The sequence below is a fragment of the Gopherus flavomarginatus genome, chromosome 6, assembly GCF_025201925.1.
Source record: "Gopherus flavomarginatus isolate rGopFla2 chromosome 6, rGopFla2.mat.asm, whole genome shotgun sequence".
NCBI lineage: Eukaryota > Metazoa > Chordata > Testudines > Testudinidae > Gopherus > Gopherus flavomarginatus.
The window spans coordinates 37,774,565-37,790,655 of record NC_066622.1 but is presented as its reverse complement, the minus strand read 5'-3'; the positions used below and the strand labels follow the sequence as shown (position 1 = coordinate 37,790,655).

Sequence of the window (16,091 nt, the reverse complement as noted above, 5' to 3'; positions counted from 1 at the left end):
CATTCCAACCTCCAAACTCTCCACCTCATGAATGAGCTTTGGTTGAATACTCATGAGAGATCATGCTCCTAATATGTGCAGACCATCTTGGTATGAAGAAAATAATCCACTAGAACCATGTACACAGAAAAGTGGAAGCAGTTTTCAACTTGGGCACAATTTCAAAACTTATTGCCCCATCATACAGGAGTTAGACATATATTGGACTTGAAGTCATCTGGCCTATCAGTCCGTCTTCCATAGCTGCACAATGTTGACTAGAGGGCTTTTCCATTATCTCTCACCCTCTGCTTTCCATATTTCTACTCAACATATATTCTCCTTTGTCTAATCCAGTACTTTCTTGAAATCCTCCCCAGACTAATGGGATTCCCCCCTTTGAATCTAGGGCAACAATCCCCCTACCTCTATTGTCTAAAAAGATGGTGTTTCCAGTGGCAATCACTTCCTCAAGGAGGGTTTCAGAACTTCAAGCTCTTCTGGCTGACTCTCCTTTCACGGTGTTCCATAAAGACAAGGTTTCTATTAAGCCACACTCTAAGTTTATGTTAAAGGTACTGTCACCTTTTGCATTTGAACCAAACTGTCCATTTCCTGGAGTTTTTCCCAAAGCCCCATTCTTCTAAAGCTGAAAAAAAACTTCACACTTCAGACATTCACAGGACTTTGGCATTCCACCTGGACTGTACTAGGACCTTCACAGCCTCTACCAGGCTTTCTTCTTGCCTACACTGACAGCATTAAGGGTCAATCAGTGTCCACTCAGCAATTCTCACATTTGATTTCTGAGTGCATGAAGCTCTGCTACAATCTTTCTAAAGCCTCTCCTCCCCTGGGAGAAGAGGGCTCAGTCTGCTTCATCAGCCTTTCTGAGCAATATACCAATATCAGACGTGCAAAACAGCATGTAGTCACAAGGCTCTTATGATGATGCAGACTTCTGCAAATTGAGGTTACAACCTGTTCAGATGATCCAAAGTCCCTCTACCTGTCAGGGAACTGCTGATGAGTCACTTGCAGTGGGCTGTATATGTACATAATTACTCGAGGGAGAAAAAATAGTTACTTACCTCTACAGTCTGTTCTTCAAGATGTGTTGTGCACATGTACATTCCTAACCCTCCCACATTCCCCACTGCTTCGGAGATTAGATACACAGCAGTGTGAAGGAATGGAGAAGCAGGCGGTGGGTATTCCCCGTGGGCAGCCCAGAGCCCTTTCAGTCCCCGCCGTGGAAGTCGATGCGGTCCAGCACGGTGTACTGGCTCTTGCCGGTACGCTTTACCGGACCAGACCGGCTTACTTTCACCTCTGACTGTATGTATATGTATGTGTATGAATGTGTCACAAACAATGCAGCTGCAGTCTGCCACCAACCAGCAGTGACCCCAGCAACCGGCCCCTGTGGGCTGCTGCCTGCAGAGAGCCAGCGGGTGCCTCTGCGCTGGGTCTGCCAAGGAGTAAGTAACCAAGGTAAAAACCACAGCCAGCCAGCCAGGGAGGGAGCCGGGGGAGGGGAAGTCAGGGGTGAATGAAGGACAACTGGAATAGCCTTCATGAAATATACAAGTGTAACCCCCAAGGAGATTATATAGATTCCTGGAGCTCTGTCTGCTGACTGCTCAGGGAGGAGGAGCCAAGGCAAACTCAGAATCCACCCAGCAACCAATAGGGAGTGAGATGCCCCTCCCAGGGGGTTGAGAAGAGGGGAGAAGCCATTTTGAAGAGGCTGGAGTCAGTGAGGGCCAGGGCTGGATTGGTTGTGTGAGGAGCTGGTGAGGCCCAGGCCTGCAAGCAGGGTTCCCCCTGAGAACTGGCCTCTAGGGACCCGACCGCAGATCCCTCAGCTGGGTTTTCCTTCCCCATGGATGATTCCCAATTGGTAGCGTTTGCTGAGAAATTTCCCCCACCAGCCTAGTCCGGGGAAGCTGCCTGTGGAGTGTGTGACTGGAGGCTGGGCTAGGAGGTTACAGTTTGGATGTTAGGGTAGTTGTATAACCTACACCTTGAGCCCTGCACCCCTTTGTGGTGAGGGTAAATCTTGGGACCAATGCAGCCTGATTCCTGCTTGAGGGGGATCCCTGTCAGCAGACAGCAGCCCCTCTGCGGTGACTGAGGAATCCTGCTTCATCTTCGAACCTGAGGATCGTTCATGGAGATTGTGAGTGTGCTGTCTTTACTTAGTCAGGGAATTTGTTTTGGGGACCCTCTACTCCCTGAACTGTGTCCTCAAGTCAGGGAGTAAGGGTTTGAGGATTTTATAACCTACTGCTTATTATACCTGTGGAGGGATTCACCACCTCCTCCGACTTGTGGGTCCTTTGGGCTGTACCGAACCCTGTTAGCCACACTGCTAAACCACTGCAGAGAATTTTATAGGTCATCAAGGGCCCCAGCAAAGTACCCGGTACCTGTTGCTAATTTTACACTTGTTACATCAAGTCATGGGTGTTTTAAGTGTGGGCACCGGTGACCCTAAAAATAGTGTTTCACCCTGTTATGTTGTATTTGTTGCCTGTTTAATATAATTGTTGTGTTTGAATATATTTTTATGTGTTGTGTTATTTCTTGGAAGTCTCCAACTATCTGGCAAGTAAATGGTGATTCCTCTGTAGTTAGAATTTTCCGCCCAAGCTGCCCTGGTGACCCTGCCAGGCAGGAGTGAGGGGGGGTGGAGGCACCGCCAAATAATTTCATAACAGACAAGAAAAAAGATTCACCCTGCTGAGTGGGTGGTGGGATCCAAAAGAACCCAGACCTGTCCATCAGAACATGTAAGTGGATTGCCATTAAAGGAGGTAATCAGGTGGAGAGGGGCGTTACAGAGAATATTTAGAGAAAGTTTTGTCAATTTCAGCCTCTGCACTCTGCAGGCAGGACAAAACAAAAAGAGATCTGAGATTACACCTGATGTCCTAAGGACATTTCAGGTGTTTAAATCAATATATAAAGAGGGTGGATTGGAATGAAAACTACTATTTCTTTCAAAGGAGGCACAATAATTTCCCTGAATATTCAGTTTTCCCTTCCAATCCCTTTGTGGTTTTGTCTATGGGGCTATTTGCTTTCCCTGTGAATCTTTAGTTGCTTTAGCAAAATTGCTTTTCCCAAAATAAACCCTAGTCATCATGATACATCTTTCCACCATGTTCTCCATGGTTTTTTTTGTTTGTTTATTTTAAACAGTAACATTTCAAAGAGGATCTGCAAGCAGTTTGGACATCACAACCATGATCGTCTGATGGGGAGGGAATGGGATAGATTTGAACTTGGAAATGGTTCCTGATTTTGATTGTGTTTAGGAGATCCCCTCATCCTGGGGGCAGAAAAGAACTGTCCCTGCCATGGTCACACACACCCAACAACAACTGGGAGTGAAATTAACAAGGATGCCAGTAACGGCTCCTAACTCGGGGCACTGAACTGCACAGGGAACAGCTGAGTTTAAATTGTTGTTTTGCAGGCAGCAGCAGCAGGCATCTCAGCCAGTGTCCCTATTGCAAGCTACAGCCTAGAGGAGAACCCCTGCTGGGGGCGGGGTGGGGGGGAGGAATGCAGAGCCTTGTCTGCAGCCTGGCTGGAGGAGGGGGAGGGAGGAGCCGAGAAACCAATGGGACAGTGAGTTTTCCCCTTCCACCTACTTTTATTAGCTCTGGATTTAAGCTGTGCAGCCAAATGCTTGTATTTGTTGTGTATATTAGTATTGGAGAGATCCCCTCATCCCGGGGGCAGAAAAGGACTGCCCCTGCCATGGTCAAACACACCTTCCCCCCAGCTACTGTGAGTGAAATTAACAAAGATGCCAGAAACCTAGCCCTGGGGGCTGAACCATCAGGGAACAGCTGAATTTAAACTCTTCTTATACAGGGAGCAGGCTTCTCTCTCTCTCCCTCCCTCAGTCAGTCTCCTTTTCTTACCAGTCCTCCATACCGGCCCGTACCAGCTTACTTTCACCTCTAGATATATCTTTGCTGAATAGGGATGGACTTAAGCATGTGCTTAAGGATAAGCACATACTTTGCTGAACTGAAGCCTTAGATATAATGCTGAAAGAAAATATAACCAGTCTTGATAGATCAGCGTGTCAGTGGATTTATTACAGCATTGTGGATTGTTGCTCTTATTGTAGTGACAGCAAACATCCATCAGGTGGCACAAGTACATAAATCATGATTCAGCTGTGCAGTCTCTTCCATTCCTGCAATGCTTAGTACACTGAGGTACTGTTTTCAAAATTTGCTTCCACTGCTGCTGACTCAGGTGCTGCATTTAGCATGTTGACATGACTGGGCATGTGTTTTGGGTTATACTCACCACCGAATTCAGCAGCAGTACAGAACTGTGTACAAGTCACACTTTAGAAAGCTCTTCCAAAGAAAGCTTAAGTGTACAATAGTATTCCTAGAGCAAAAAATGTTGTCAGCGTATAATACCAGTGTAATAAAATCAGTGTAATAATTATATTATTATTATTTATTTGTATTGTGGTAGTACCTAAGTCTCCAGTCAGGATTGGGCCCCCTTTGTGCTAGGTGATATACAAACACAAGAAGACACAATCCTTGCTTTGAAGATTGTGTTTCAAGAGTTTGAAATCTAATTGTACTCTGAAAAAACATGAGCATCTGAGAGCCAGGAAATTCATTGTTATGGTTACATTTAAAAATAAAAATGCAAATGCAATGTTACAGTACCCTGGCATACACATAGCCATCTGACTAGGTGGGTATGTTGTCCTCACCACTATAGACTCTGAGTACCCCCCTATTAGCTTTGTCTTAGTTTCCTGACTCCATGGAAGGTAATTATGTGTCTAAAACAGTAGTTCTCAAAATTCATTGCACCACAATCTCATTCTGACAACAAAAATGACTACATGACCCTAGGAGCGGGGACCAAAGCCTGAGCTCGCCTGAGCCCAGGCACCCCAGGTGGAGGGGCCAAAGTCAAAGCCTGAACCTCACTGCCCCGGGTGGGTGGGGGAGAAGCCAGAGTTGAAGCCCCAGGGCTTCAGCCCCAGGCAGAGGACCTGTAACCTGAGCCTCACTGCCCAGGGCTGAAGCCCTTGAGCTTCAGCTTTGGCCCCAGGCCATGGGGCTTGGGCTTGGGCCATGAGCCTCAGCAAGTCTAATGCCTACCCTGGCAACCCCTTTAAAACAGGGTCGAGACCCACCTTGGGGTCCTGACCCACAGTTTGAGAATTGCTGGTCTAAAACCAGGTATCAAAGTACAGCTAAATTATGGACCAGATCTTCACCTGGTGTAAGCTGGCATAGGTCTCCACCAATTTTAGATGACGTCAATGGAGTTTTGCTGATTTAGGGGAGGATCTGCTGTGACATCTTGATACTGGGTTTGTCCCAGCATCTGGGAATATTAACTCCATGCACTGCAGACTTTCACCTGTGAACATCTTAAATCATGTTCAACATGGTTTACTTAGCAGGGTATATTTAGCCTAACTAGGCATTTGCCAGGCTTCAGATACCTGCATCTGCAGAGTGCTCAACCACTATGAAAAATAAAAGTTTTAAAGGTCTGTGTCAGCTCCCGGGTTTGATATTAGAGGATTTTATTAGGAAGGAGGAATGGCTGTTTGATAGGTCATGGATATAGTAGGTGCGGTATACTGGTGCTGTCACAATCTTTCAGCCCTGAGGGACAAACACTTTATTACAAAAAGGGAAAGGGATTGCACTCAATATGCAGGTTCTGTGTCTGCTCTGCTCCCTTTGCACCTTCAGGCAGAAAGGGAGCAGAAATCACACACAAGTCCCCTGCTTGGGATTTCCCCCATATCCCTGTGCAGTCACCTGTGGCAAAAAACCATCATAGGCAGCTGTCCCACTGCCCTCTCTGCAGCCAGTAGTGCAGCGGCATGTTGAGGGTAGACCAGAGGTGAAAGTAAGCCGGTATGGTCCGGTATAGTGTACCATACTGCACCGGTTTCCGCAGCTGGGATTAAAAGGGCTTTAGGCTCCCCACCGCTGCGGGATCCCTGAGCCCTTTAAATCCCAGTTGGAGCTGTGGTGGGGATTTAAAGGGCCCGGAGCTCCCAGCCACCTTTGCAGCTGGGAGCCCTGGGTTGATTTAAAGGCCCTGGGGTTCCCAGCCACAGCTGGTGCTCCAGGGCCTTTAGATCTTGAGAGGCCCCGCCTCTTCCACTTGAGGCCACACCCTTTCTGGATGAGGCCACGCCTCCTCAGGACTCTGGCAGTACCGGTAAGTCCTGTAAATTACTTTCACCTGTGGAGTAGACAGGGGATTGGCTGGAGCAGCCCGCAAATTACTTGTTCTAACCTGGCCTGGGGAAGAGAATCAAGGAGCCAGAACAGACTGTTGGTTCTTCTAGCTTCTTTTATTTATTCCCTTCTCCTGGGGTGCCCTATGATACCAATATTGGAAAAGGAAAAGAGCCAACATCTGCTAAATGTTCCTCTGGACAAACTCCTGTTTTGCTTTTTGGGGCTATGTGGCAGGTGAGATTCCCATTTCCTCCTGGTAACCATAGAGCTAACTCTACAACATTTACATTTCCTGATCTCCCCCTGCAGTTTTTTAATGATTTTTCATTCATATTAAAGCTATGTTTTCTTAATACTGTCAGCCTTGAGCACACAGGTTGGACACTACTGAAGTATGCTATTAATACTCAGTATAACTAGGTTAAAAAAAGAATTAGATAAGTTCATGGGGATAGGTCCATCAATAGCTGTTAGCCAAGATGGTCAAGTATGCAACCCCCACACTGGATGTTCCTAGGCCTCTGCCTGCCAGATGCTGGGAGTGGATCACAGGGGATGGATCACTTGATTTGTATTATTTATTCCTTCTGAAGCATCTTAGTATTGGCCACTGTCAGAAGACAGGATACCAGGATAGATGGACAATTGGTCTGATCCAATATAGCTGTTCTTATGGCTCCATATTATTTTCTTACTGATTTACATTTGCTCAGTTTGCAAGTATTAAGCTATTATGGGTTGTTGTTTTTTTTTACTGCTGTCCCTGCAAACTCACTTTGAGCTCTGACTGTCAAACCAGATTATTTCCATTCATCATGCTCACACTGACAATAAATTTAAATAGATCTGTATAGGTGTAACTGGGCATAATCCTCATGTACAGTGTCAGATGTCACCGGTGTGGTGCTCTGCTGTATCCAATGTTGATAACAATCAGCTGTATGCATGTGTTTTCTCTCTGTATGCTGTCCCAGCTCTGCATAGACAGCTGACATGGCAGATTTCGAGTGAACTGCCCAATGATCATAGACTCCAATAAGGTACGAAAGCACCTAGCCAGGTTTATAGCCAAACAAAATACAGTCTCTAGCTCCCTGGATCAGATGCCTACAGTTCTGCTAGTACATATGTGTTCCCTGACAATGGACCAGCTCAGTCAGTGGCGGGATTTACCACTGCCCCCTAGGCCAGACAAAGACATCCACTCAGGGATGCATTCTTGTACACAGATACAAACAAGTTACATGTCACTCCTGATGCACTGAGGTACAACCTCTCTACACGTTCAGAATGCTGTCTCCCTCCTGGTACATATTGGTTCGAACGAACAACTCTATCCATCATATTATTCTTTTGACCCTGTCTCTGAGATGGGTCAGCATGTTCCTTATCTGTGTGGAATGTACTGGCATGTTTATATCTCTAGTGTCCAGTACCTTTTAGGTATGTGTGTTTTTGCAACATCAGCCCTCGCCTTGCCTGACTATGAGCAGGATTTGCCTCTTACTCACAGCTTAACTTTGTTTTATGTTAACAAAGTCTTGACCATTACTTTAGCTCAGGACCGAGGCCTCATACCAGGCCTCTGATACAATGGTTTTATGTTTCAGGGCCTCATCTTACTATACCTGGTTGGGGCCTCTGGGCACCACTGTAATAGTAAATTAATGTGGTTGCATAATAACAATATTGGTTTTATAGGTGAGGGCATAATTTGGCCTATAGACAAGTATTACTGGAGAAGATTTGCAAGATGAATAGAACTCTATTTGACCACCAGAGTTCATGGGGCTGGCAATTAAAGAGTTTGTTTACATGCAAATAAAGGGCAAGTGCTATGGAATCAGCCAGATTCAATGACCACAGAAACCCACAATACTAGTTTCATAGTAATTTAAAAAAAAAAGAACTCCTATAAGTATTTATTAGATTATGAGGAACTGTTCTGGTGCAAAGGATTTTGCACTCCTCTACTATTGAGAAGGCTGGATAATAAAAAAGTTAATGTGCGCAGACAGGCCCATAGAGAATATTTTTAATTGCCTGTGCCTAGTGGAGGATTTAAACCTAGATCCTCAATAGGCACCTAAATCCCTCTGAGGACCTGGGCCTTAGTGCTGGTGGCAGGTGGCTGCACTGCAGCCTGAACCCATCTGGCCCTAAAACAGGTGCAGCACAAGACCTCCCCTGGTGTGGCTAAGGCTGAAGCTTAACCTACCGTAGAGCCCGCCCCCTTCAGCAGAGTTACTGCGCCTGCGCCTTCAAGCGGTCCGCAACGCAGGAGAGCGCTTCATTGCGCATGCTCCCCTGAGAACCACACACTACACTTGCGCGAAGACATCTTGCGCAAGCGCCAAAGTATGAGCACGGCGCGTAGAGCCGGAAGTGTCGATCTAGCGAGCGACTGGGGCTAAGCTAGAGGGGAAGTTCCGTTTCCTATTTGGTTCACTTTACGCTCCGTAGCCAACTTCCTGCTTCTGCCGCCTCCTCAATCTTCTTCCAGGGCATTGGCGGCTTGCGCTGACCTCTGATCTGCCCCGCCGAGGCGTCACTTCCTGTTGTCTGCGCGTGGGAAGCGGCCGGAGAAGAAGGTGCCACTTGCGGGCCCCGTCAGGCAGCGGGGATCATGGTGAGTGACGGGTTGCGTCAGCGCCGCGGGCCCCGCAGCCAGCTCCGCCTACGGTCTTGCTGGGACGCCCCCCAGCACCTTAGGGATCCCCACGTTCCCTCTCCACACGGGCCGCCCCGCCCGGCTCTCCGCGGCCCCCTCCACCAGGCAGGCCTTGGCCTTCTCTAGAGACGACTCCTCCCCTCTTCCCCGGTTGTGTTGTGCCGGGCCCCGCGCGCCCACGTTCCTCTCGGCTGTGTCTGGACTCTAGGCATGGGCCCAGACCCTTGTGCTCGGGGCTGTACAAACGTTCTTCCCCGGCAGCATGGAGTTCATATAGGCTGTATGCCCTCTCACGGTCCCACTGTGTGCATTGCCTGCCCTTTGCCAGCCGCTCCCAGGACACGTGTCGGCTTCCCAGAAAATCCAGTTTGTTCACACTCTCCTTCAAGCAGTGTCACATTATTTCCCTGGGCTCCTTTGCCTGTCTGTCTGGCCATCTGTTCTCTGGTCTTACACTTAGATTATAACCTCTTTTGGAGAGGAACTGTGTTTTCTGAGTTTGTGCAATGAGGTCCTGGTACATCCTAGGTGCAACAATAATATACATAAGAGTTAAGGCCTGGGCCGGGGGAGGTGTTAGTTTGAGATTTTGAACAACGTTGGGCATTTTGTTCCTATTTTCATTATTTGCAAGTGTTTACTAGTTCTAGTCATTTTTGTGGCAGACTGAATTTTGAAGTATTAGTTAGTGTGTTAATCAATTTCTCTCTTTTCTTTAGGCTCGAAATGCAGAAAAGGCTATGTAAGTACAGCTCTGAACTTGGTTATGTTGATTGTCATTCAAAGTGTCTGTCACAGTGCACTTCCTATTGGTATTCGTTGCTTATCATCTTGGTAACTGAACACTTAGATGTGTTATTTAGCTAATAAATTCTGTCAGCATGTACAGCACTTCTAGCTTCTGCTTACAGTCTAAATTAATTACTTGTTTTTATTTCAAAGTAATAGTATATATATGCAAATGACTCCATATATGTATTTTGTTGCACGAACAGGACTGATGATCTGCTCCATGCTTGAAAGGCAGTGGTATTCCATCTACACTGACTTAAATTCAAGGAGCCCTGGTTAATACACGGTCATATTACATGTTAAACATATCTGTAAAGTATAATTTGTGAAGGCATTCAAAGTATCAGAACTTCTGTAATGCTTTCCCTTCTACTTAATCAATTGTGTATTATGGCAATTGTTACTAAAGTTAGATGTCAGATGCAGGTGTGGTAGTGCTTTTAGTGGTCCTTACTGGAACAGCTATGTTGTCGTTTTGGCTGGGCAGAGATTAATATTGAGCATTCAGAAGGTGAGCCCTTGGTTTGAAGTATTTGCTTGCATTATCATGGCACCTGTGTCTCTTATCTGTCAAGTTGTCTTCAGCATTGTAAAAGTGAATTAATTACAGAATTGCAAACCCCCATTAGAGATGTGTGCTAATTTAGGTGCTAATATATTATGAATCAATGTAGCATGTCAACCTAAGACTAGAAACTTTAATATATTGGATGATCAGCATTCCATAGTGCATACAACAGAGATGTTGTGCAAAGTACTTTGTCCTGTGAGAGTTTCATAGCTCCTTGCAAAGTAAGAAAAGCGTTTTGTTCTTGGGTTTTTAATTTACCGGAAACTAACGTAGAAGTAGCCTGACGTTACACTGCCATGCAGCCAAGGCTTGGTTCAATCCCTCACTCTCATAATGGGAGGACTGCAGCATTATTATGCCCTGTACCCTTAGAAGCTATCTCAATCAACCATGTCCTCTTTAGCTCACTAGAGGAGCACCAGTCTGGAGTAATTTGCAGTTCTCTTGGCTAGAGTCAGGGGTGCTGTAACTTTGGTTATGGGGGACAATGGAGGGATGGGTTTTTGAAGAATCCCTTGGCAGTGGTGGTAGGAGAGATACTTGAAGAAATTTTTTGACATACACCTCTACCTCGATGTAACACTGTCCTTGGGAGCCAAAAAATCTTCCCACGTTATAGGTGAAACCGTGTTATTTTGAACTTTCTTCGATCCACTGGAGTGTGCAGCCCCACCCCTCTGGAGCACTGCTTTACCGCGTTATATCCAAATTCATGTTATGTCGGATGGCATTATATCGAGGTAGCGGTGTACCTATTTTTAAAATAAACAAGCTATGTGTATTAATCAACCATAGAATGTAGGTGGACTCTACCTGAGCTGTTGAGAAATATTATTGAAATGTTTCTTTAAAATTAACACACTTGATATCCTTGTCTCCCTGCCCCCCCCCCCCCCCCCAGCAGGCTGTTGGTACTTCTAATACTAAGCTGCACAAAATTCATGTCTGGGTGACTGCACTGGTAACCGGTGTTGACTACTTTAACTGGTGGCTTCTTCAGTGTTGGAATGTTCTTAATGGAAACAGTAGCTATCATTTTTCTTTTTTGAAAGCCTATATATAATATAGGTGTATCTATGCAAAACTTAACCAGTTAAGTTCTTTGAAAACCTTGCTGTTAGAATGAAGAGGTTTAAAAGTAAACTAATTTCCTTTCTTCCTTTCAGGACAGCCTTGGCGAGATTTCGCCAAGCTCAGCTTGAGGAAGGAAAAGTTAAGGTAGGCTGGAGAAAAATAGGTCTTCTATGTTGTTTTTAAATGAATCAACAAGAAATTACTCCTCACCTGTCGGCTTATAATGCAAAGCCACATGCAGTGCTGCTTCAACAACTGCGAGCAGAGGGAATGTGCCACATGTAATTGCTGCACAAGGGCTAGGTGTTGAGCACCAGGAAAGGGGCTTAAATTGAGAGTAGCTCTGGAAAGCAGTATGCCAACAAAACCCACAAGTAACAGTTGTTGCTGGGGAAGGGCTGAAAAAACTGTGCTAGAGAGACATACAGTGGACCATGCTTAAATAGTCCATATGGCCAAGCCAAGTTGGCATTTCACAGTATAAGCAATATGCCTTGATATTGGAAGAATAACAAGCAGATACAAGCAAGGTAACTCAGAAGGCAATTCTAAGAATATTAATGTAGTGATAAGAGATTTCCTTCTGCTAACTGTCTGTACATTCATTGTCATTGGTTTTGATAATGGGCTTTGTTTGGCTTCTTTCCCAACTAGCTCAGGAGAGCTAGAAAACCCCTTTTATAATCTTTTCATTTCCCTAGTATTGTACTACCAAAGTAGCGAGCACTAAGCATTCCACTTCCAGGGCTATTCCGAACTCAGGGCTTGCACATGACACCGCATGCTGTGCCATTATTCAGCCACATGGTGTCTCCTATCATATCTATGCTTAAATTTAACCATGCATGCTAGGAGAAACTTTTAACCCTCAAATCAAGTTAGACTGGCACATGACTTGAAAAATAGTTGATGCCAGTGCCTTTATATTGTGTAAAAGTACTGGTCAGAAGGTTGGATTCTGAAATTTAAAAAAGAACCTATAATCTTAGGCCCTGATTCTTAACTGACTCCACAGGTGAAGCCATGCATTGACTCCAGTGGAGCTCTGTGTGGGTGCAGGAGTCCACCCTGTTCAGGTGAATTGCAGGATCAGGTCAATGGAAGGATTTGGATCAATTTTTATTTCTCAAAATGAGGAAAAGCTTCTTGTTTGGAGTAAGTTTTTCAGAAGGACACACACAACCTACTCCTAAAGGGCTTTGTTCTGAGTTATAATTTTTCACCTTTTCCCCATGAGCAGACACATTTATAAACTCCTAGGGGGACAATATAGAGCAGCGGCTCTCAAACCGTGAGTTGTGACCCCATTTTAATGAGCTCGCCAGGGCTGGCTTAGACTTGCTGGGGCCCAGGGTCAAAGCTCAAGCCTGAGGACTTCAGCCCTGGGTGTCAGGGCTAAGGTTACAGGCGCCTGGGACTGAAGCCCTTGGGCTTCAGCTTTGGCCCTCTGGCCTGGGGCAGTAGGGCTTTGGGTTTGCCCCCCGCCTCCGGGGTGGAGGGGCTTGGGTGGGCTCAGGCTTTGGTCCCCCCTCCTGGGATCCTGTAGTAATTTTTATTGTCAGAAGAAGGTTGCGGTGCAATGAAGTTTGAGACCCCCGATATAGAGTAATGCAGTCGGAAACAATGGCTACTGCAGCTAAAACTTCGAACAGGTGGCTTTTCAGGAGTTTCCCAGAGGAAGGGATGATGTGTGTTTGGGGGTCGGGGCACACACTCTAATTGGGAGTCTGTTCCAAACATAAGGGGAGACCATAAATTATGTGAAAGTAAGGCCAGGACGGAGTGTAAGAAGTGGGAGTAAGAGGAGCTGAAGGGGCAAATATGTAAGTAGGGAGGCTTAAAGGTGAGGAATACACCGAATGTATATATGGAATAACAGAAGTTAATGGAAGGATGCAAACAAAGGTGGTGAAGTGGCTAGTGGCAGGAAAGGAAAATGATTTTTATAGCAGCTTTTTGAATGAACTGGAAGGGTGAGAGGCCATGGCGTTGGAAGCTGTAGTTGTTAATGCAGAGAACTAGAACGTGGAATATTAGCAGCAGCAGTAGAAAGGAAGGGATAAACTCTATAGATGTACAGAGAAGCAATGGAATCTACCAGTGGACTAGATGTGGGCAAAGGAGTCAAAAGTGATACTATGCTTGAGCCATGCTGACTGGACCACTGCTGGTGATGAAGAATGGAGAGAACAGGCTTTGGAGAATGGAGGGGAAAGGTTTTGAATGGAAGATGACAGGCTCTATTTTGTACATGCTGGGCTTGAATTGGTGGCTGCATTCAGTGGTTAAATAGAATTCCTTTCATCAGGGCTGTTATATGAAATCTTTAAAAATGGGATGGGAACAGAGGCAACTCAGGTAAGGAGGCATGAGTGGCTGATTTGCCTGGGACTAATCCAGGAACAAGTAGGCCATGTTACACTCAGAACATGAAATACCAATTGCTTTGGGAACATGTCAAGCTTCAGTATTAGGTGGTTTGAAGCTTTATCCTCACCTAAAGTCATCCTGGTTAATGTTGCTGATCAGTTAGGGAACATGCTCATTTAAAGTTGTGTAATGCTCCCTTCTTGCAGGAAGAGCAGCCTGTTGCAGCTAGCTGGTGGAGGCTTGGAACCAGGGTGGACTGGAAGCCCCCCATCAGCTCCCTGCTCCCCTAAGTTGTCTATGCAGCAGCTGCCTGCAGTTCAGCTATCCCTCCCCTCACTGCCATGTGCTGCTCCTGCCCTCTGCCTTGGAATTGCTCCCTGAGACTCCTGCTTGCTGTGCAGGGGGGAGGGAAGGAAGAGTGGGGCTAATGTCAGGGTGTCCTCCTCTCCCCACTCCTGCACCCTGCTTATCCCATCTTCCATAGAGCAGGAGGGACACACTAGGGAGCTTGCAGCAGCTCCCATCTCAGCAAGCTGATCTAATTAACAGGGCAGTGTACTTAAAGGGGAAATGTGCATTTCTCCCTCCATTCCTGCTGCCTTGTAGAGTGAGAGAGTTAACCCTTGAGGGCTCAGCCAATTGCTAGAGATCATCATTTAGCAGTAAGGGAGATATCCAACCCTCTGACTCCTCCACCTCAGCCAAGCTTCAGTCATCATCACTGGTTTCAGAGTAGCAGCCGTGTTAGTCTGTATCCGCAAAAAGAGCAGGAGTACTTGTGACACCTTAGAGTCATCACTGTGTACCAGTATAAAATTGTTTGTTTAAAACTTATACTTATATATAGTCTTTGGTGAAAAAAATTTCCCTGGAACCTAACCCCTTCATTTACATTAATTCTTATGGGGAAATTGGATCGCTTAACATCGTTTTGCTTAAAGTCGCATTTTCCAGGAACATAACTACAACGTTAAGTAAGGAGTTACTGTACATGTCTTTCTCCCAAACAGGAAAGAAGACCTTTTCTTGCATCAGAATGTAATGAGTTGCCTAAAGCTGAGAAATGGAGACGTCAGGTATGCATCACATATATAGGCAGTGAACATCAGGCTTTTCTAATTCTGTAGAGGATGACCAGATAAATAATCAAATTATGGAAATGTGCATAATTTTAACAAAATATTTATACAATTAAAATTAATGAGGTAATTGTTCTGAACACTGAACTAAGTCTAATATTTCTTTGCTGCTAGAATTGTTCTCCTTAGCTTGTGTGTAAACAGTTAAATTAAGAATTGACTGAGGTCTGAGCCAAAATAGTGTGTGTCATATTTTAACCATAATGACCAGAAAGTTAAAGGATAGACTGCAGGTTATTGTTAGCACAAAGGTGCAAATGCCTGAACAAAAAGGAGTCATGGATGATGCATTTCCCAGTATGGATACTTCTTCATTCATTATAAATAGTGTTTGTTCCCAAATTAAACTTTTATTAACATCTTACCGATATTTGTTCTCTATATGAGTTCTCTTAAGCATGTAGGATGGCTTAACAGTTGAAACTACCCTGAGTTCTGACTCATCAAGAAAAACTAATTTCCGCATAATTGTTTTTATTTAAATAGATTATTGGAGAAATTTCCAAGAAAGTGGCACAGATTCAGAATGGTGAGCATCTTTTAATTGCAATTGACTTGTATGAAACTTTGGTTCCAGTGTTGGTTAACTCACTGCTGCAATTTACCTGGGTATAAAATCATATTGGCTGCTGTTTTTAAGTTGTGGATCGGTCTCAAAATAGCACTGCTGGACAGTAGTCCTGGTGACTATTTTAATGTTCAATATCTGATACTAGAGCTAGAAGGAACTCCACCTCTTCAGTGGGGCATAGCAATTGTTTCTAGCAATAATAGTGTGATGTTAAAACTGCATCATTCTGTTTGCCCTCTTATCTCCTTCCCTCACATCAATTCTGGCCTGCTTTTGGTGGATGCTTTTAAGGCTATCTATGGCTAGACCTAATTTTTAAAGTGTTGTGGTGTTTTGCTTAACTCTTACACTTTTTTCAATATTTGTTGGTAAATATTTACCTCTAAAAATTCACAAATTAAAAATCTTTGTTGCCACTGGGATTATCTGCACTAGGAAACCTGAGAGGCCATGTTAGCTGCTGTTATGAACAGTTCTTGTTTCTGCTTTCATGAGGTGCTACAATAGCCCAATTAAATAAGGGAGAAAAATCCCATATTTTATCCTAACTGTGCTATTGAAGCTTATCTTAAGGTTTCATTAATTTAGTTTTGTGAAACTATTGACATTTAGGTGTCAGTGTTCAACTACAAATATTGAAGAAAATTAAGTTAAATGA

The 16,091-nt window shown here is 44.9% G+C and overlaps 1 protein-coding gene across 4 annotated transcripts in view; it reads left to right on the top strand.

Annotated features, from left to right (window-relative positions):
* Nucleotides 1–415: 415 nt before the first annotated feature.
* ISY1 (ISY1 splicing factor homolog) overlaps nucleotides 416–16,091 on the top strand; it is a 31,483-nt gene continuing 15,807 nt past the window's right edge. Inside the window, exons 1-6 of one of the 4 annotated variants that reach the window (XM_050957905.1) lie at nucleotides 416–2,161; nucleotides 8,749–8,874; nucleotides 9,636–9,658; nucleotides 11,446–11,497; nucleotides 14,734–14,799; nucleotides 15,349–15,391. In XM_050957905.1, the coding sequence (XP_050813862.1) occupies nucleotides 8,872–8,874; nucleotides 9,636–9,658; nucleotides 11,446–11,497; nucleotides 14,734–14,799; nucleotides 15,349–15,391 (187 nt within the window). In that variant the 5' untranslated portion in view covers nucleotides 416–2,161; nucleotides 8,749–8,871. Of the gene's footprint in view, nucleotides 2,162–7,308; nucleotides 8,875–9,635; nucleotides 9,659–11,445; nucleotides 11,498–12,368; nucleotides 12,509–14,733; nucleotides 14,800–15,348; nucleotides 15,392–16,091 lie in introns of those variants that run through there. The other 3 variants (XM_050957904.1, XM_050957903.1, XM_050957907.1) reach the window with 3 other exon arrangements.